The sequence below is a fragment of the Falco punctatus genome (assembly GCF_963210335.1).
Source record: "Falco punctatus genome assembly, chromosome: Z".
NCBI lineage: Eukaryota > Metazoa > Chordata > Aves > Falconiformes > Falconidae > Falco > Falco punctatus.
Genome location: NC_137586.1, coordinates 26,859,881 through 26,882,174, shown reverse-complemented (window position 1 = coordinate 26,882,174; position 22,294 = coordinate 26,859,881). Strand labels below are relative to the sequence as shown.

The following is a 22,294-nucleotide window of genomic DNA, read 5'->3' as shown; positions in this document are numbered from 1 at the left end:
GTTTTCAAAATAAAAAAGTAGTTCTGTGAAGAACACTGAAAGTTTATATCCTTGCTCTCTGCTTACTTCACATTGATTCTGTGGGCTGCTTTTTAGGAGCTCCAGCAGAAGTTTCTCAAATCTTACTTCCTAGGAATTCAGGCTACATCTGAGCACAGGACTTCTTCCTCTCCTTCACAGGTACCTCAGTACAATTGTTAAGGTTCTTCTTAGTCACTCAGACCATTAGTATTTCTGTTAGTCTCTGCAGTTTAGACTGGAGGCTTTTTCCTTCTAATGGCAGTACTTAATATTAACAAGAAAGAAACATTTTATTCTGAAAAGAATTCTTCCTAATTCTTCTTATTTTGTCCCAGACAGCACAATGTAAGCTCCACATAGTCCTTCATGTCTAAAAGATTTAAGAAATGTCAGAAATTCTACTATTATACAGATACTTTTGTTATGACAGTTTGGGTAGGACAAGTTTATTCCTGCAACTACAAAATCATACAGTCATGATGAAACACCATTTACTGAAACGGTGGCAGTTTGCATAATATGTCTATGCACAGGCTACCAAACATCTAAAGTACTTAATCCAGATTACTAAAATCACACCACTGCAATGAAAAAGCCCCTGTGAGTTGCCTGTGCCATACTTTCTGTTGGCAATCTATTTCCTTCCCATTTTCTGCAAAATTTCTCAGATCTCTCTTCTGCATCAAGCAGATTCTTATATATCCTATACTCTTTACCTCTAAGAGACAAACATTCATTATTATTGGAGGTCTCATTAGCCCTTTGAAAAAGCACTGTTTGAACATGTATACCATCTGTAAGAAATCCATTTCTGTTCATCCTCAAGATGATCATCCATTTGTTCTGATGGCTTCTTTCCCAAATGGCCAAGTAGCTGCGTTTTCAGAGCTACTTGACACCTCCTGTCTCCCAATCCAGCATTTTAAGTGTTGCTGAATTTGCATTTGCAAGTCCTTTGTTCTACTGTAGAGGTGCAAACTTACCTATTCAGTCATTCATTTCACGTTTTGGTCTTCTGGGGCAGTAGAATGAATCTGCCTCAATAAAATGCTGTAGCAGCTGAGCTTTGCTTTTGCATTATAAAGACAAACAAAGAATCCTTGTTGGCATAAATTCAGTTTAAGATGTTGAGTCTGTACTGATTTACTCCCACTGAGAATTTGTCTCAAAGGCTTTACTATTTATTTCACCCATTTTTTAACTTTCTTCTTTTTTCTCTTCCAGGGCAACAGGCTTTGGCTTTTTGAATGCACTATGCAAAGCAGCAGCTGTACTTGGAAACTTAATATTTGGTTCCCTTGTTGGTATCACCAAAGCAATCCCTATTCTCCTTGCTTCTACTGTTCTAGTGTGTGGAGGTCTGGTAGGACTTCGACTTCCTGACACAAGAACCCAGGTGTTGATGTAACCGGAAAAAGCCATTTACTATTTATTTCCTTCTTCGTACAAATGTCAACTCTCCTGACCGATGGTGCAAAGGCTTCAGATTCTCAATGCTTAGTAGAGTGCTCAGATGTCAGAAATCGAACTTAATGGATACTTTGGAGTGGCAGAGATTTAGAAACCTCTGTATGAAAGTTTTAAATGTCACTTTTTTTTGCTTGCATACATTGCTACTCAAAAGCACTTAACTTCAAACTGCAAAGCTACCTCTTAAAACACTTTTGGCGATATGTCCAGGAAGGTAAAAACCATACTGATAATTAGATATTTAAAAAGCAAGCAGTCATACTATTTAAGAAAATACATGCTAAATTTGGCCATGGCATTGTGAGCTTTTGTAACAGTACAGACGCGCAAGTCAATTATTTAGCAGTATTGGTGCAGAGAATTTTAATGTATCAATGCATGCAGCATTAATCAGGAAACTCTACAGACTGCATCGGGACTGAGAATACTGACCTTCTGCAGCTGTGTTTAGATGGTAAAAACATGTGGCAATGCCTCTTTCTTGGGAAACCTTTTTAGGCACAGTCAATCTAAAGTACAGATTTCCAGCTACACCCCATATTTGCTGTGTAGAAGGCAACCGCTATCGCAGGGAGTTGAAAAGCCCATATGGATAAGAAGCAAAGAGAATAACAAACACTTTCACTCTTTGCTGCTGATCCTCCAGAAAAATTTTGATTTCTTCTCACTTGTGACATCTGGAGTATTTTTGCCATTTTAAAACAGTGAATTTGCCTTAATGCAGCAGTGAACCAGTGCAAATATTTATGTTGTTGTTAAGTATGAATAAAGGAAGAATCAGGCCAGTGAACTATATGAAAGTAAAATGCATTCAGAAGTTTGTTTGGCATTTACACTTTTAATAAATTTTTCTTTGTCACAGAATGGTTATAAAAATGGTTATAAAAATATGTGGCTGTAGAATGCCACCTAGTAAATTTAGTCAGGTCATAAATTCAATATAGTGTATAATGTAATTAAAACATCTCATTTTTTTTTTTAAATAATACTAAAACAAAAAAAAAGCAATAATAAAAAAAACACCTTCATTTTTTTCACAGTTTACACATTTTTTTTATATAACCATTTTCTCAGTTGATTTCTAATAGTTCTAGAGATATCTCACCACTTTCAAGTATCTCTCTGAAAGGCCATTAAGAAAGAGGCCATGGCAAGGCTGCAGGGAGTGGTAATGTTTTTATTAGACCAAGTGCAAGGATGGAGAGCAAATGGTAGTAAATATATTCCGTCTAAACAATGTGCTGTGGACTGTTCTGGATTACAGTGAAGAGTTCACACAGTCCTACTGCTATGCAAAAGGCTATGGGACATCTTTAAAATTTTAGCATTAAAGATTTAATACAAATAAAATTATAAAATTAATAGACAAAATGGGCTGATGCTCTGATGACAGAAACTGGCATTGCTTTCAGTGGAGCTAAGACAACTTCTATCAGCTGATGAACTGTCTGCAGTTTCAAGTTTCAAAGAAAAAAACTGGTAAAAAAATAAGAAAAAATTTATCAATATTTTTTCTAATTATGCCTGACAACATTTATTAGGTGGTTGAATCATTGCCAAAGAAGTTAGACTCTCAGATAAGGTCATCATATAGTAAGATAGATCTTTTTTTCATTAATATACGTGAACTTAGCTTTGGGTAGTAATATCTGTCACTGCATGTTGTGTCAATCATTGTCTTAGTTGTATTGAAAAAATCAGTAGAAGTCCACATAAGAAGGACATTCATTACATTTAAAGTTCACTGATTAATCTACTGATTCTAGAATTGACATTTTTTAGTTACTAAGAAATGCCTGTGCTACCAAACGTTAGCCCAAGATGTGGTTTTCTGCTATTAACTAATGAGAAAAGAAGCTGAATCAAAAAACCATATGTATGGAAAACTAATGGGGATTTTTTTGATGTTGATAGTTTACATACAATATAGTAAGAAACAAAGTTTAGGAAGTGTGTTTATTTTAGAATATAAACAGTCAAGATATTTGAGATGAAATATTTTATATTTAAAACTAACTTAAACATGTCTTTTAAATTTCTAAACTATGTTAAAAAAATGGGGAAAGAATTATTTTTCACCAAGTTCCAGGTTAAGAACAAAACGCTGGCCTTAGTTTTGCATCTGTGGCTTTTGTCCACTAGTCATAGCCTTAATGTTATTTCAAGGCTGTTTTCTCCAATGAGAATTATATTTGAGCCCTATTTCTCTGTGCCATTCATTAGTAGCATGTGTCCATCTCTTTGTACTTACTGTACAACTTATTTTGAAATCTGAAGCCTCTGTACGTGTTTGGAGTAAACACCAACAGCAATGGTAAAATATTACATTGTCTTGCTATGCACTGTCCGCTTGAAGTAGTATGTTTTGGCTACTCTGTATGTAATTCTGAAAAACATCCAGATCCAAAACTTCATGCCACCTGACCAGCATGGAGGAAATGGGCCACTGAAAAATAAGTTCAGCTCTGGAGGGCTATGGTTCAAGGCTAACACACTAAAGTCTCATTACATGTAAAATTGTGCTGATTTCAATGCTGGTTCTTACTGAAAATCCTGACTACATCATAAATATGGGATTAAGTCTGGATGAAGTGGAATATAACAACAATAAGAATTAGTAAAGATGAACAAAATTCCCAACTACATGGACCTTCAATGGTCCAAAATTAGAGTGAAAGTTCTAACACAGGAAAAGGGAAAAAGAAGAAGTGTGGGTAGGAAAGGGGAGGAAATTTAATGGAAGAGATGACAAAAAAAAAAAAAAATCCACATATACTTCCAACATATTTAACAAAACCTAAGGCTAGAATTTCCCTAGCTGGTGAGCCAGTTGGCTTAACAGATTTGAGCTAGCACACAAGCCAGCATCAAAGCTGTGTGAACATTCAATTGTTTGGGCTTGAGTGCATTAAAGATTCATCTCATAAAGACAGAAGAAGTGGATGCAATTGCAAGCTATACTTGCTTAGATCAGTACAATGAACAGGCTGGAACAGAAATACTTCATCTATGGAGATCTGGACACAAATGTTACTTGCATTATAAGCAAAAGTGATTTGGCTGGTCTTTAGTGAAGCTGTCATCTTTTTTTCTTTTTTTTTTTTTTTTCCCAGCTTCCAAAGCAATCTCAGGCAATAAATACTTGACAGTAGGAATTGCACTTCCATTCTATATCTATTCACTCACATCTCACACAAAGGGCCACTTAACAGCCTGGTTAGATCCCTGATACACCACAGAGAACCAAACTTGTTAACATTTGTGTATTGAAGCTATAAAACATACATAATCAAAACTGCTTATTTGTCTGTTTTGGTCACTGAACTGACTGACCGCTAAGTGGAAACTCCTGTCAGTCTAAATTGAAGTAGGATATAAGGTCTAGTGCTCGTCTCCTATAAAGCTGAAAGGCTCTTCCTAATGACAGCAATGACAAAAAGTACAATGGCCTCTGAAGACAGAAAAGACTGACAGAATTCAGAATGGTATTAACCATGATGGTCAACTATTCTACAATTTGAAAACTGTCCACCAAAGACACCATATGCTTTCATTATTGGCAAAGACATTTTATTTAAATTAGTTTTACTTCTTACAGGTTGTTAAGAGTTTGACTTAGCAGACTCTTATGTCTTGAAAGCATCTTATTCATTGTGTTTGTACTTTTTAACCAGATTGGCTATATTCATGTTAGCACCTTGATGGTTGGAAGCATGCACTACAACCTTTGGTATGCATTGCATTGATTGCTGAGTGCAGACTTGTAGCAAGGGAACCAGCACTAGGTGTTGATGGTTTCTGGAGCGCTGAAGGGAATTGCTAATGAATGATGTATTGGGAAGCTTTCTTCCTCTATGCTTGATTTTAGCCACTGCTCTTCCAGAGGTGTATACTACAAAACTTTGACACAGGTGAACAAGTGTTGGCCCTCCTTCCTGATGGCTACAGTAGTCTACTCTTTTTTCATCATCTTAGAAAAGTGGGGCAAAGACTGCTGACTCAACCTCTGATTTCTTTCTCTTCATGCCATTCCATTCATTCCATCCTAAATTACTTTTCTTACCAGAAGGACAATTGTAAAGAAAGTCAAAACTCACCATTTGTGCTCACACTTGCTTCTGACTTCACAGTAACATTCAGTAAGAAGGTTTGCAACATATCTTTTACCATTTGACCATCTCTTTTTAAACCAAGATGGAAAACAAGTTCAGAAGTCCTTCAGACAATCTTACTTACCCTTCGGAGGCAGCCAGACTCTGCATTTCTCTACATATCCAGAAGACTGAACTGATGCAAGGAGGGGTCTCCTTTCAGAATGGCCCTTGTTGGACTCCTTCTGCTGTGGGGGCACATACCGGGGATTCTTCTTTCCTGTGCACTTAGCTTAGCTCCATTTGGAGGAAATATTATTCTCTCATCTCTCTTTCTTTTTCTGCCATTATCTTCATGTAACTGCTTTTGAGGCACAATAGCTGATTCCAATTCTTAGCAATATAATACGGTCCTCAGCCCCTCATATGGACAGCCTCTGTGTACTTGGCTTTAGCTGTCTTCCCCATGGTGAATTTTAAGATGCTCTTCATTAGTTCAGAGAGCGATGTTTACATCCGCTTACACCTTTTTACCTAAACAATATGGTATCATGCTAATGCAATCTACAAGCCATGTTTCCTGTTTAGTAACCTGGAAATGCAATTGAAATTTCATTCAGAATGTTAAAAAATGAATCCTTGCACTCAGGAGGTCAAAGACACAAGAAGTGAAAACAGAAATGCTCCACTTCCTCTGGAGTCTTGAAAGAAAACATATGTTCAGCGATCATATTCCAGAAGAAAACATGTCTGAGGGACTGCTTTTCCTCTGCATTTCCTGCCTTCTTGTTCATTAAACTTGCTGTAAAATATTAATTTGCCTGAATTTGTACTTTCCAATGCTGCTAGTTCAGGAAATGCAGCATGAAAAGACAGACTTTCCCCTCCAGTTTGGAGGCAAGACAGGGCAGTGATGTGGAAGTAGCAGAGACATATTAGTCAGAAAATCTGGAACTCCGTTCACAACCTGAATTAAATAGAAAGCACTAGTTTATAATACTACTTGCAGATTTCCCTTACCTTTGCTTACCCTCACCCAGTCTACAGCCAGCCCATATGCCAAAATCAACCTCATTTGCTTTCTTCTGATGTTGATAACTTCAACATCAAGTGATGCAAAACATTATCTGACCCATTATTGCTATCTGCATTCTTTTTCTTTGTTGCAGTGGTGAATAACTTACATCTTCCCACAAAGCAAGGGTCCTTCAATATTCAGTCCTACTCTATGTGTAACATTATTATATAGACCTTCATCCAAATCCAGGACTTTCTTTGGTACAGTGGCTTAGCATGCCAGAAACAGGAAAAAGACAAAATAGACCTGATTGATCTACTTTTCTTATTTGATAGTAGGTTGGATTATCTCCAGAGATGCTGGCCTGTAATATGTAGCCATGTTTTCTAGCCCTTGGGGTAAAACCTGTCCATCTAAAAATTAATAAAGCAATAATTTTTGGCAGTCTCGTCCCACAACATACACACAAGTTACAGTTATGATGACCAAAATACTTAGAAAAAAAATGGGGAAGAATACAGGTGTAATTGCTTCCTGGGGTAAATGATCTTCCCTGCTTCACAAAGGTCTAGAACATACTGCTTGCTTCTGATCACTTCACAGTCCAATAACCAAAGATTGGACACTACTTAACAGCACAGGTATTTAGATGGGGATAACCTGACACAAAAGTATTGTCTTTTCCACCCAGGGTATTCACGCATATACATTTTAATGCCACATAACAGGGAAGATTTGTAGAGATCTTGCCCCTGCTGTAGCCATCAACACTTTTGAGCTGTAGCCAGACACATTAGTCTGCAAGTGAGAGAGAGAAATTGCTGGCAGGCTGGCTTTCATCACTCTCTGTACAGCTAATCACCTAAGCTCATTTCACTTGGATCCTAAGGATCTGCTTTTTAGCTCAGCCTCCTACTCTGATTTTGGACATCTATTGCCTGCCACAGATTTCACCAGTAGTCCTGACTAAGCAAGTTGAAGCTGCTTGCTGCTAATGGACAGTGCTCATAACTCCTCGCAAGTGCAGTACTTTGCAAGAGTCCAATGTCTTATGTGTCGTCCAGTTTCATCTATCTAGAGCTAGAGTTGACCTAGCATTTCTCTCTGATAATACTGCATGTTTTCTAACCTAATAAGACATGTCTTCTATTCTCTTAATGTCTGCCTTGTAAATATATGCCTGTCCCTCACTGGCTATGTGATAAAAGTCATTTGTGAATCTTATGTAGGCCAGGATCGGGAAATAATAATGAAATGGAATAAAATTAATGCAAACCGAGGCCTAGGATTCAATTGCTTTTGTTTTTGCTAGCTGTTTTCCTTAAATCCTAGCCTGCAGCTATATAGTACTGTATATTATAAAAAGAAGCATTACAGAGTTAGAGGTGAATACGTATACAGACACACATGTGGGTGAGTACACACATATATATATACACAGACCTCCCTATAACACAGGTGGATGTAAGACTTATAAACCATATTCTCATCTCATTTTTGATGACACTGTTACCTTCTGCACTGTGCCTTATGCTTTGGACACAAATAACACCCTGCTCCTGAACACAAATAACATTGTGCAGAACCCTTTACTTAGTCACGTGCAAAATTGTTGGGATGCCAAGATTCATCTTAGCTGTCTATTAGCTTTTGATCATTGGAAAGGAACTCCTGAAGTGGTCTGAAAAATGATCTCTGACTTAGCTGTAGCCCGACCCCTGCCCCACCACACCGTACCAAACAGCACAACAGCACGTCATGCGAAGGCGCTGGTCGTGTCCCACTGACTAGGAGATACAGCACTCTCAGATACATAAAATCCTAAAAGCTATGAATTTTGTCTCATTCAACAAGAAGTCCTTCAGAATGTTCCATGTGGATCTCAACATGTTAACTTCTGTGTAAAGTACGAGAAAACGTCTGTGGCTTCCTGTATGATATGTTTTTCATTGTTTCTGCATACATAACTGCTGTCATTTTATTAAAGTGGCTGAACAGTTGTTTGCTGCTGTTCTTATCAGCAATCTTTGACCAGCCTGAAACAGAACCATTGCCAGGGTGTCTTTTAATTAATGATTAACACCCACAAAGATCTTTGATGGTAATTAGTCCTGTATAAAAGTAATTGTGGCTATAATTCAGGCAAATCCAGGATGAAAATAACAGCACACGCACACAGAGCAGTGAGAGTGGAGAGAGCTCTTTCAAAACCTCTGGCATGTGCTCTTTCCCTCTTTGCAGTGTGCTTCCTATGGTGGGGGACATGCACGCATGCTACAGAACTAAGAAAGCAGCAGAAGAAACGGTGTATTACTTCCACGAGACTTAAGAATGTGTATTTGCTATAGGAAAGCCAACTCTGTACTAAAATTGAAACAAACAAACAAATCCAAGCAACTTGCAATTCCTTTTTTTTTTTTTTCCCCCCCATGTGTTCTATGAGTTGATAAACTGAACACCAGTCTATACCAGACCTTTGGGAGGAGGCTATGAAAGTTTAGCAATGCCCGCATGACAGTACTTTTGGAAAGCAGCAAGTCTTTCCCCACATACTCACTGAGACTGTAGCCTGTAGTTTCTAATTGTGCTTATGAATAGACAGTTTCAAGTAGAATATTGCTGTTCAATTTCAAAGTAGTAGCAGGTAGTACTACTTTCTATATGGATATTTGTAATCATAGATTAAAATCTGTGAAGGTTTAGAAGGAAAAAGCATATTAAAATTTGGTACAGAACACAACCTCCCATCATCTGCTTCAGACAAACTTCCCAGCTCTTCCCTGTTTCTTCCTGCCACAGATCCCTTCTGATACGGTGACTGATTTCATTACTGTTTCACTAGTGAAATGAAAGGTTTTACAGACATTTGCGACATAAATGAGAGCAGGCATGATATCAGCACTGTAGGAAAGCCAGCTTATATATAAGAGTTAAAAAAAAAATGCACGAAGCTGCTAGTGACTGCCTTTGTTGTCTTCCTAGTGGTTTAGGATCCTACAAACTGTTATGTGAAACTAGTAGTGTACGTGTTAACTGATCCCTGTTTAAATCAGTGAAGCAATTTGCAGGATCAGAATCTTGGCTTTCTCTTTCAAAAATACTGAATACATAATTGTGTATACAGTCATAATGGAATTGCTGTTTTGAGAAAAATGTGTTCTTTTAGCCCTTATTTTTAACATGAATAATTTTAGCCTGTTTTTTTCCTGTGAATGTAAGGTTTCCCAAACAGTAAAAGGATTTTTAATAGCATCCCATACTACAAGCTGTTTTCTATAGAATATCATATTAAAAATCCCAGTTAGAACTCTTTTTAAAATTGCTGTATTACCCTCAGCTACATAACACTGTGACAACTAAATTGTATCTCATACTTGACCTCAAATACATGCAACAACGTACTATACACGAAGAGGGTCCCCCGTGGAGAGTCAGCCAAGTCACGACAATCACACCAATATGGCTACATGCCGTGCTCACTTGATTAAACAAACAGGTCATATTTATAACCTAAACCGACCGCTCAGCCGACTTTACACACAGGTGATTGGATAAAAGTCTCTGGGCCATGTGGGGTCCGTGTCGCTGACTGGTGAGCAAGCTGCGGGTGCCTGATCAGAGTGTGCCGAAGACAGTGTGTTGATTTCGCGGTTCCCGGGACTTGCTCTGCACCTGGCTTCTCGTCTGTGCGTAGCTTGTTTTCTTTCTCCCACTGCTTGTTCCCAGGACAATTTAAAACTGCTCTGCAGCTTCAACTAACAGACCTGGGTTGTCCAACCCAGACAATGGTAACATATGTCCTCGGTCCTTTAAAAATCCCTCTACATATACATAATTAGGTTTGGGGGTTTTTTAAGTGGGCAGTTTCCTTTGCAGTGTAATAACATACGTGCAGAAGTCAGGCATCAAGGATGAGCTACTGAAAGTAGATCTCTTTGCCTTCACTGTAATTCATTTGCATTGTCAGGTTACTGATTTTCTTAAAAACTTGTTACAATTTCCTAATGCTGAGCAACAGAAGGAAGCCATGTATTCTTTCCTAGATTTTTGTGAACTGTTTTCTGCTCCCGGTTTCTCCTACTAAACTTTCACTCAAATTTCCAGCTGCTCTGAGCCAACTGGGAATAAAATTTTTCAACTGTCTTTACTGTACAGAAGCGCAGGTGTGTTAGTGTGCATATGTTGTCAAGAAAATCATAACCATTTCTGCCAGTCTCCATTTCTTAATGAAAGGAAACATGTACATTGTGTGTACAGTAATGAGCTACTTTGAAGTTAAATTCCCATTTATACATGTTTACTTCCAGATCTGCTAATCTGCAACAAGATCTTGGCAATGGTCCTGACCTCTCTTTCTCTCTTTGTTTTCTTTACTGCTGTGTGTGAGCTCCTGCAAAGCAGGTTGCAGCCATCACTGTATGTGTTTGCATGTATGTGCTTTGATAAATTCTCTCTTTTGGAGTTGTGAGTTTTTCATTTCAAGTCCAGCTGGTACAATTGTGAACTCTTCTTTCCAGTATGCTCCTCTTTGTCAGATTGCCAAATTCCAAAATGTTTGACCAAGTGTTTTAATTAAGTCCCCTTAGGAAAGCTGTCTGTATACTTGTGAAAGGGCATGCTCTGTGTAGGATCACTGTGTACAGTATAAGTCTATAAAACGTGGAAGTGTTTATAAATTTATCTGCCAAATGTTTATCATCCATGTAGCAAATGCAAAGTTATTTAATGTACATCACATTAATAAAGGGGTATTTTTTGCTCCACTATATTCAAATAAAGATTTGTTCTCTGCAATGAATACATATCAGGTGTGATGATAGCCAGAATGTCATTCTTCACTAACCACAAAATACCAAAAATGGTTGTTTTACCTTAATTATTTCTTTTACAAAGGCTGTCTATGTATCTCATCTTTACTGCCTGTAATAGAAGTCCAACATGTATTAGAAGAAAACATGGAACAAGTTAATAAGGTTAAAGAAATGTAAATGACCACTAAAAAGGCAGTAAAAGTTGCTGTGGTTGCAAGAGACAAAGTTCCTTAGTTAACCATCTGGGATTCATATTTTTATAGTACATAATTGCACAAAATAGACATGTGGCCTTTCACTACATGACTGCACTGCAGGGGTATATTATCACCCAAAGGGTCTAATCTAACTCTATGTGAAAAGCATACTGCTGCAACATACAATGATCCATGCATCTGAAAGGTCAATTATAGGATTTTTATAAAGGAATTTATACAAGAAAATACGTTTCCATAAGAACTTGGTATTCACAAAAAAAAAAAAAAACAAAAAAAAAAAAAACAAAAAACAACAAAACCCTAACAAACTGAAGCAGCACTACAACAATGTTAGTTCTTCATGCATTTGTGCAGTAAGGGCCTCCAAAAAGCCTCAACAGATCCAAGGTGGTAGCTTTAAAACAACAAAAAGCTGCTGAGTTATTTGTATTCTGCCATCTCCATGGCTGGATCAGAAATAAGTTTCCAAATATAGGTTATTCCAAACAGATGATGGATAAACAAAACACATGAGCCTCTTCAGCTGTGTCACCAATAGGGAAAAGTTAAGCTGCATGTGAATTGAAACGGTTTTTAGCTCATGCAAGAGCACTAACCGTAAAACCCAACAGCCAAGAACACATATGATTTTGTGACTGTCCTTTGGCAACTGGAGTATTTTGTGGTACAATACAGAAAAAAACTTTCTCTGTTTATTAAGTACAACCAACACAAGTACTAATCCGTATTTTAAGTCTCCTTAGTTGTACACCCTCATCTACCTGCATTTAAAGGTGATGGGTAGTATAACTACACTGCTCTCATCCTCTAGTGTAGATGAAGCTTTTATGCTTGTGTCTCCTAGTCTCATTCTGGGAAGAAATCAACCTCCTTAGTGCAGAAGGTAACAATCCCAAAGGCTGTGTAGGAGAAGATTTGCACATATTCTTCATAGCTACCTTTCAGAAACTTCACCTAAGCTCTAGGAAAACTTCAGCAGCTGGGAAAGTTGTGTTGGAAGACATCGTCCTGCAAAAAGGACACATCAGCTTGCAGGACTGCATTTCTTTGAAGAATTTGCAAGCATACATGTATATATACTTGGCTGACACAGTTATGTTAGCAAAAAGGTGATGCTTAATTCACAGCAACATGTGTGTGTGTGTCTATGTACTTGTGAAACAAGGCAAGTACATAGAAATTGTGGATGCAAACTTAAGAGGAGGAGGCATTTTGTGGTATCCAGCACCGTGTATACCTGAGACCAAATGTTACAATAGAACATGTGCATCCTCCATATGCTTTCCTTTCCACTAGGATGCTGGCTAGGCTTATTATTTAATCCGTTCCAATTGTAAACTTATGCATGTGATACATTAGGCTGATGTGAGATCGCTGTCTTAACATGTACCTCTCCGCACCCAGTTTAGTCATCTCTAGAATTTTTTTATAGCGCTTTACATTGTCAGCAGAGAAAAGAAGCATTAGCTTAAAGCTCCTCATAGACTTTCCTAAAAATATTAAGCTTTACTGGAAGTCATACAATTCTGTATGTTTTCTGGTACCACTGTACATAAATTTTCATATATACAGGTGAATCCACTCTTTCTGCAGATCCATTTCACATCATGTTATTTCTGGCTGTCAGAGTGGATGTAACTGATCTGATCAGGACTTCAGTAATGATTTTGTATTACTATAACAGACTAAAGTTGTATGTGCAAATTAGCTTGGGAAGACACCAAAAGCCACATTATGGAGAGGGGGACAGAGCTTGAAGTAAGGGCCTGACCACATCAGTTGCTGAATTATACAAACACAAAAGTCTGTCAGCACTTGGGTACACTACCGTCTTCAAAGTGCCATCTGATTCTGCTCGGAAAGCCAAACGCTGTCCCTACATTTAGACCTAGAGGCAAAAGCTGCAGTCACTACCGTTAGTGGTAATGCCTGAACAAGCTACATCTGGAAATGCCTACACCTGCCAATCCAGTCAACGTTTCCAGCTTTGAAAATGAGAAGACAAACCCATTTCAACCTTATCAACCTTATCAATCCTTGACTAACTTCCCTTATCCTTCAGAAAAGCCAGATTGTGGCACTTCGCTGAATAGGAATTTGTCAAAGTACTCCTCAAACACACTGTCCAATGCTGAAAAAGAACAGATGCTTAGGAATCATTAGCTACAAGAATGAAGTGTGAAATGCTTTCTGCATCCACTTAAAATGATGGTTGGATATCCAGACAGTTTGCTTGAATCTTGATAGGATACAGCCTAGGCTACAGATCTAATGTCAATTATCCCACAGGCAAATGGCACTTTAATTAAAAAAGTTTCATGATAATGCACGGAGTCAGATTTTTGCAGAACAACAGTGGTTTTGTCAGTGGTTACAATAGCTCTGAACTGTGCATTTTACAACAGGTTGTATCATAATATATTTAACTGTGTTGTGTGCCCGTACAGACTGCAAACTACTTAACCCTGGGACTCCCAGGGGGTTCCTGACTTTAGATAAAAATAACCTTTGCTTTTCCAGTCAGACTGGACTTTACAGAGCCTAGGAATAAGTAATCAGATAAAACTAAGAGTAATCCACCTTCTACAGCATCCTGGAGGAGAAACCATTAGTGGACTCATATTTACTACATCATTTAGGTTTGAGCAGCTGTCCTTGCACACACTTTCCCAAGAGCTCCCTTGCAACCTCCAGATTCTGCCTACAAACAACTTTGCAGTGCTAGTGGTAGAGCTAGACTGTCCGAAAGGTAATCCTCCTAGTATGTAGGATTACATATCATTTAGGGTCTTTTCTCCCATGTTTATTTCCCTTCCAGCACATCTGGGCCCTTGGTGAATTGCTGTCTGTGAATGTTCCCCCTCCCTCCCATTCTGTTTGTAAGGAGTTAGAGAAATGAATGGTTTGTTACTGTCCAGTAAAGTTGCATGGAAAATAAACTCAAGCTCCTTGATAAAATTACTCAACATCCCAGTTCTTGGTATACAGGAGGAGTCTGACTTTGTTCTTTCCATCTTGATCTAAAACCAGGGCTTTTTAAAGTTGAATAAAATGGTGAATTTGTTCAGAGAGAAAACAAACAAACAAAAAAAAAAGTCACTAGCTATTAGTAAAATTGTTGGAATAGGATCAAGGAACAGTAAGATAGTGTCATACTCTTGACTTACAGCAATGTAAGTATTACACTGTTTGTGTGAACTCTAACTGGTCTTTGGTAGGGCCGTCATACTGTGTTTTGCGAGCTAAAATATGTAATTGGTAAAGTCCGGAATATACGGAGCCTGATTCCCAGGGAAAAACTCTGGACTTTGCCTGGCCAAAGCATATCAGAACTATTGACTTATCATAAATTGGAGGGGGAAAAAAGGTGGATAAAAGCACACATCTGTTTAAGAAGTCATCCATAACTAAATGTTCCTTTGCATTGTTATTGTCACATGAATGTTGAAACCAAGGAAAAGTAACTGTTCATGATAACACAGAACCCTCCCTGTGGTTAAGGGAAACATTAACGGAAACATTAATGCTGGCCATGTCAGGGGACCCTATTTTACTGCAAGTAATTGGGTTATAGAAAACAAACAGGTCCAAGCTGGAACAGTGCAACTGCCAATCTGACCAACAGGAAGACTAGCAAAAATAACTAATGGAAAGGATTACGGAAAGACAACAGTTCACCAAGAGCCCAGACCTGCTGGAAGGGAAATGAACATTGGAGAAAAGATCCTAAATGGAAAGGATCAAGAAAGACCTTATTAATATAAAGCTCACACAGAGTTGCAGCTATCATTTCCCAGCAGTAGACTGAGATCCTTCACTTGTGGGTAAATCCACTGCCCAGGCACCGCACACCTCGTGAGATGGGTGAGCAAACTGTCCTCATCTGGGGACTGGCTCACCTCTGCCACACGTTCTGGTGTGACAAGTCTCAAGTAGAGGAGAGCTATGGGCCTCTCCTCTAACAGTGCTGCCATAACCCAATGAACCTGTGTCAGAATCCCAGCACTCCCCAATCAACACAGGCTTCTGGTTAACTTCTACCTGGAATTTCACATACTGGTTTTAGCGCTACAGTCACAACTGATTTGGGGTCTGGTTATCCAAGGAATACCCTTTTCCCCTTTGAAAAACAACAAAGCCGCTTCCAGGAGTGTAATTCAAACTGGTGCCATTTTGATTTAAATAAGAGGAGGCTGCTGACCTGTGCTCCCTGTGAAGGAGCCTGGATGCTGGAATTAGCTCTCCTCACCAAGCCTCCCAGAGCCTGAATTTGTCAGTCTTTTAGACATGTTCTTCACTTTTTTACACTAATGTGAATAATGAGGAGCTTTTCAAAAGGCTGGAGCTGTGCCAGTGGAAAAGTGGTGGAAATAAGAAGACCAGAATTAGTCTAGTGGAAATCCATGGGAGTTTAGCCTGTGCTTTATCTGTGGGGCAACTGTTGGCAGGCAAGAAATAGTTGTAGGGTTGCCTTAGCTGTCACTTGGTACACTGTAAATGCAAAGCTCCTAGCACTCTACCTCGAGAGTAATAAATAAGTAATACATTAATGAGTGAATAATGCATAGACTTTTAGCAGAGTGGAAACATTGCTAAGCACATGCTATCACAAAGAAGCACACAGATGCTGCGTTACAAAATCAAAAAAAAACCTCCACCCCAAAATCTCTCCCCCCACCAAAGAAACACTGCCACAAGCAGACCACTTATAGCTTGTGAATGACATGTGAGGAAACAATCAAGATTTTACTTTTGCTGCATCCGACCCAATAAAGAATGCTTTTTTTCTGAATCTGTGAGCTGTAGCCAGGCACAGATGTTCCCTGCTTTCAAACAGCTCTGAATTCATTTTTATGGTCATTCATTATGTCTAGACAAGGAGAGTCACTCCACTCCGAAGTACTCTGTTAAATGAATAAATATTTATTCCAACAGACAAATGGAAAAAGCTCTTTTCTGGTAGAGTTCTTGCAGTAAGATTTCCACCTCTGTCTTGCTAAACTCCTGCTGCTTTTGCAGGAACCAGGGCATTTGTCCAAGACATTTTGAACAAATATGTCTTTTTTTTTAAAACCTGTTCAAGCAGAGAAACTGGTTTCTTAGGTACCTTGGCAGGCAGGATTTAACCAAGTCTTGCCAGGATGAGAAAAGCAGAGGGACCCCTCACCTGATAGGAAAGGACATAAAAGTACACCTTAGAAATGCACCTTAGGTAAGGCTAGGATGCATAACATGAGCCATTAGAGGTAGATGAGCAAGCTACAGTATAACCTGGTATTCCCACCCCACCACCACTGCTTTGCACTTTCAGCAAAGACACATGGCTGAGATAATGGTGTGACCCTGCAGATAGCCCCCTGAGCACAACCCCAACAGTGTGAGTGGTGCTTGTCTGGTTTTTGATGTGCAATTCAGAACCTGGGAAGTCGCTGCAAATAGTATTGTTGTTGCCAAGGGGTCAGTGTTTGAAATCAAAGTCCTTGGATTCACAGCACTAATACAGAAATCATGAGGGTTTACTGACAAAAAATCCTGGAGGATATATGGCTTTTGATATTTTCAGGACTGTATTTGCAGGTTTTCCCTCAAAACACAAGGTCAAGAAAGGCTCTTTTCCTCAGAGCAACTTAAGGTGTTTAAGCACCTTCTTACTTTGGTAGCTGCAGCTTTAAGGCAAACAACATGAGATTTACAAGTGGTAGAAACATGACAGATTTCTGACACAAGTAATTTCTCTAATTGTATTCTTTTTCAGGTGTCAGTGCTATACAAAACCACTCCTTTGTGCCCATTTTAATACACATTTTCTTGTTTCTTTTTCTAAAAGTTTGGCTCAGGGATACCCACAGGTTTGTTTTCCCTCCATCCCATGACCTATTTCTTTTGCTTTTAAAAACTGGGTTTTCAATTTCAAGTAAATAACAACAGAATTATCATTTTTTATTTAGATTGATGTCCAAAAGAGCCCAATTAGGCACATTTCCAACTACCTTGCCTCACCCTAGCAGCCATTGTAAAATCTAAGGTACGTGTTCCTCTAGACATTGAGTTTTGGTATTCAGTGTTGCCTCCAAGTGTATGCCAGGACAGTTCAGAAGTTAAAATCACTTCCTCAGCAGGAAGGAAGTGTTACTGCTAAGAGAGAGAACAGCACTTCAGCATCTCTGTTCTGAGTCCCCATTTTACCCACCCATTCAGTTTGCCACGGTATTTTGAATTTGTGAAATCTCACATTTCTTTACGATGCTTCGACTGATACAGTTCCAGTCTAGCTTGAGCTTAATACACATTTTTCACCAGGGCTTCTACTGTGGCCACAGGCCCTCATTCACTGGAAGGGAAGAGCTGAGGGGCAGCTGGGGAAGGGGAGCACTGGGTTGCACTGTCATGTCTCCCCTCTGGGCACACATGATGTCCCTCACTTGTTTTTCCTGAGCAGGGGAGTTACAGCCTCCCCACTAACACTGTTTTTTCAGGAATCCCTGTGGCCAATTATGTGATGACTTATTTACCTCACAACAATAATAAATAATGCATAACATGAATACCTTGCTGAGGGGGAGGCTGTAACCCAGCATGGTTCCCAGTGCTGATCCCCTTCCCTGCAGAGGCGGCCACTTGCAAGACCTGTGGCAGACCATAGAGGCAGCCATGCATGAGGGAGAACTTCACAATTTAGTGTTTCCTAATGTTGCCTTGAGCACATCTTGACATTTGGGTTGGATTCGTAAACACAGCCATTCTGGCATTTTCACTGCAAGTTACGCAAAATTATTAATCTGGGTTCACCTGGTGCTCCTGCTGAAATCCTCACCAGCGTACAGGGACACCGGCTCTGCCACTGAAACCCTGTGAGACACTGTCCCTTCAGCCACCTCTGATGTTCAGCAGGGCTGAGAGGGCCCTCCCACCATGCCAAGGCCCCCAGGCCCTATTCCACTGGCCAGGGAAAGATCTACTGGTTGCATGGAGAGTGTGAAGGATGGCTGGATGGTTTTGGTCATGGCACACTGTTATTGGGTCCGCACAATCACTGGTGTGGCAAGTCTAGCTTGAGCTTGTTGTCCTTTAATTAGCTGTGTGAAGGAATCTATCAAAATGGTCCTCACAGTAACTGGGAGCCTGCCTGGAGCTTATGTCTTTCCGTATTGTGCTGCACAGAGTCAGGCTGACCCACCTAAGGAGCAGCTCCCTGCTCCTGCTTACTGGGGCAATCTCTGCAGCCCAGGCTTTCTCTCCTGGGAAAATAAAAAGGATATGGTCTTTCTCTGCAATACCTAGTGGAAAAAAATAAACCCCCTCTGTTTAATTAAAAAATACAGTTTTCCTTTCTGTAGGACAAATGTAGCTAGCCAAGGCACACGATTTACCAGTGAAATAAAGGTATTGTCACAGGAAAAATGACATTAAAGCTGCTGTTTTCAACAAAAAGCCTAGTGTCTCTAATTACCTGCATGTACTTGCGTCACTAGCTACATAAGCCACCCAAGAATTTCAAATATCAATATCCTTTGCCGTATAAAATCCTTTTGTACACAACAGGACCATCAGGAAATGTGAAGTAACAGAGGCCTCTGCAGTTTTTTCGGTCCAAGTGCAGGCAACGAGATGTGGGAAGTGAACGTTTTCATCCCTGCCTCCTCTCAACTTTCTGTCAGCTTGTTTCCCTGTTAGATCTGGAGCAGTCCATAGCTACCTCTGAAAATACTGTCTTCAAATGCAGCCCATTCACCCTGACCTTGCTCCAACGTTCTCTCCCTGCAGGGGCATAACTCATTCACAGCACAATGTCCTTGATAATACGGTGAGGACATTGATCTTAATCTCAGTTAAAGGACCCAGCGTGTGAACAGGAAACGTTCACATTCAAACATTTATTCTAGATAGCTGACTACACTGATTTCTTAAGAATGTGCTTCTTGGTAACTATAAAAGCGGAATGCTTGAGTACGTAAAAGATAATATGGTCCATAGCCTTAGGTTTAGCTGCAGTCTGACCAAAAGTCTGTGCTTGATTTATTGCAGTCAGATTCCCCTAAGATGGTGAGAGCGTGCATGGTGTGCTGCCTTTCTTGCAGGGAAACTTGCTAGGCAGCAGAGCAGGCACTGGGCACAGCTGCTGTGGCACTTCAGAAGGGGAAGAAGGAGGAAGCAGAGGAGGGAGGTGCAGGGCGGCTGCTTCCCTGCCCGACACAGCAGCACCTGTCAGCTTGCAGGAGCAGTTTGCAACCCCTCCACCTGGTGCCTGACAGGGGTATCTAAATCTTCGTGCCACAAACAGCTGATGGAGTTTGCCTTTCAAGTCAGAAAACCAGGGACTAACAAATCTAATGCAAAAGGTCATGAGCAGGCCCACACGGCTGCTGCTTGTATCTCCAATATTCTTTTACCTGTCTCATCTCCTGCTGAGAGCGTTTGATTCCTGTCATCCCTTGTTGTTCTGCAAGCATTACGGAGGTTGCTGCTGCCAAAAAACCACTCTCACATCTCCCTACTCTGGCCTTTCATTTCTCACCCCAGGCTGCCCCCTGCTCTGTGCTGACACTTGCATTTGAGAGACAGCTGGGTTAAAGTGATGGAGAAACTGCTGGACTAAGAAATAACCCTACTGAAAGCAAAACGTTTCTCATCTGGATCAATTAGCTGAGTCCCTGAGTCCCATACTTGTGGTGACAAAAATGCCAGTGCCAGACCAGGGTAAGGGGAGCTGTGGGGTGAAGGAGGGAGAGGACAAGTTGCAGGTACAGAGATGGAGAGACAAGGATGAACATTTTTCTAGCAGCGGTGTCAACACGCATGCATGCAGCACCACAGCTGCACACACCCTTGTCTTTCCAACCACAGTGAGTAAGGGAGCAAGAAAACACACCAGACTGGCAACATCTTGCAGACATCCTCCATGGCTTTGCCAGAGACCCTCTGGGGCTTTGTCAGATGTTTCCTCCAGGAAAGAGACCTCCACTGCCACTGTGTCACACCGTGTCTACACACCTTGCACACCAGGCTGAGCGCTTTTCAAGAAAGGAGTGTTGTCATATAAAATGTGATGCAGCTCTGTCAAAAAGAAGCTTTTCAGGGGGATAAGGCCACTTGATTTTAGTCAGAAAAAATATTTTAAAGAAAACTTTAATTTTTCTGATTTTGACTAGAGAAAAAAAGAAATTGAGAGAGAATTTGTTCTTGACTTAGGCTAAGTATAGCAAAATAAAAGGCAGTAAAAATGATTGTTTGAAGCAAATGTAATGTTTTCAATCAGCTCAAATGCACTTTAAACTGTGGAAGCCAATTTCTTAATTTTCATGTTGGGTTTGGTCACCCGCTTTCTTTCTTTTGTAAGAGAAGAAGCAAGCAAATGGGTGACAGTTTAAAATTCAAAAAAGCATTCCGAAAGGCAAGTGCAGACTGTGGCTCTGCTGGTATCTGCATCATACACCTTTACAGTAAGTTCATTGTCCCTTGGGTCTAGGGATGAAGGAAAAGGGAGCAGAGAAAATCAAAGTGACCTCAAGAAAAGTAACGGTATTTCCTTCCTGTTGGGTGTCATTTTTCTCCTGTACCCTTTCAGTCCTTTCCTCCTGAATAATCCATGTTTTAATTACTACCAGGAGTGTCTTTTCACCCCCAGCATATTTTCAACCTGTGAGCCATACCCAGCACAGCCAGAGACAGGGAATGAGCAAAACAAAGGCCTTGCAAACAACCCATAGACATTCTCAAACCTGTGAAAAACCACAGAGGAGACTGTATATATCCAGCACTGTTTCATTTTGAAACACAAATGACTGAAATCTTCTAGAAAACCTGCAAACAGTGTTGGAGAGTCACCTGGCACTTGGCTATGCATTAAACTGCAAGCATGCTCAGGTGCGTCATGTCCCACAGGCTCCACGAGACAGGTTGTGGCTGTGCACAGACAGTTTTTCACTGACTTTTCCAGGAAACTTCATGGCAGGGGCTTGGAGACTACCAGGAAGATACGATCCTGCCCTATAATATGTCTCCATTTGAGAACCCCCTGACCATCTCCAGGTGCATTTCAGATGTCACCTGGGAGCCTGTAGCCACAAGACTTGAACCTTTGACCCATGGACGTGTTGCTCCGCTGTCCAATATCAAGTGTCCCTGAGGATACCAGGGACAATGCAGGGAAGCCACGAAGTCAGGTACATGCCCCACTCCCTTGCAAAACCCCTCAGAAAGGGACACCAACATGGGACGGGCCTGCAGGGGTGCAACCCACTCCAAAGGTGCCCTGGAGATAGCGGTAATGGCTTCCTGGCCTGGCCAAAACGCTGCTTGTGGAGGGCGACGGTTTTTCAGAAGAGCAAAGTTGCGGGAGGGAGTTTTTCACTCCCCTTCGCAGCCCACCTTGCCCACATGCCAGAAAGGAGGCGCCTTGGCCCTTCACACTGTGGGATTGGGGTTTTTGATCTTCACTCTTTTCATTTTTCTTTTTAAATCATGCATTTTTACATTGAGGAAGTTGCTTTTTAATTAGATTTTTTTTCTTTTCCTTTTTTTGTTGTTTTGGGGCTTTTTCCTGGTTTTGCTTTGCTCTTTTTTTGCCGTCTTTGCTTTCCGTTGTAGGTAGTATTTTTCCGCTTTTCGATCCGGTCCCGTCCCTCCCCCTCCCCGTCCCCCCATCTCTTTTCCTTCCTCCCCGTC

General features: G+C 40.3%; 1 protein-coding gene across 1 annotated transcript in view; it reads left to right on the top strand.

The window, feature by feature from the left end:
- SV2C (synaptic vesicle glycoprotein 2C) overlaps nt 1-22,225 on the top strand; it is a 240,529-nt gene extending 218,304 nt beyond the window's left edge. Inside the window, exon 14 of the mRNA XM_080373289.1 lies at nt 1,246-22,225. Within this exon, the coding sequence (XP_080229415.1) occupies nt 1,246-1,429 (184 nt within the window). The 3' untranslated portion in view covers nt 1,430-22,225. The remainder of the gene's footprint in view (nt 1-1,245) is intronic.
- The last annotated feature ends 69 nt before the right edge of the window (nt 22,226-22,294 follow it).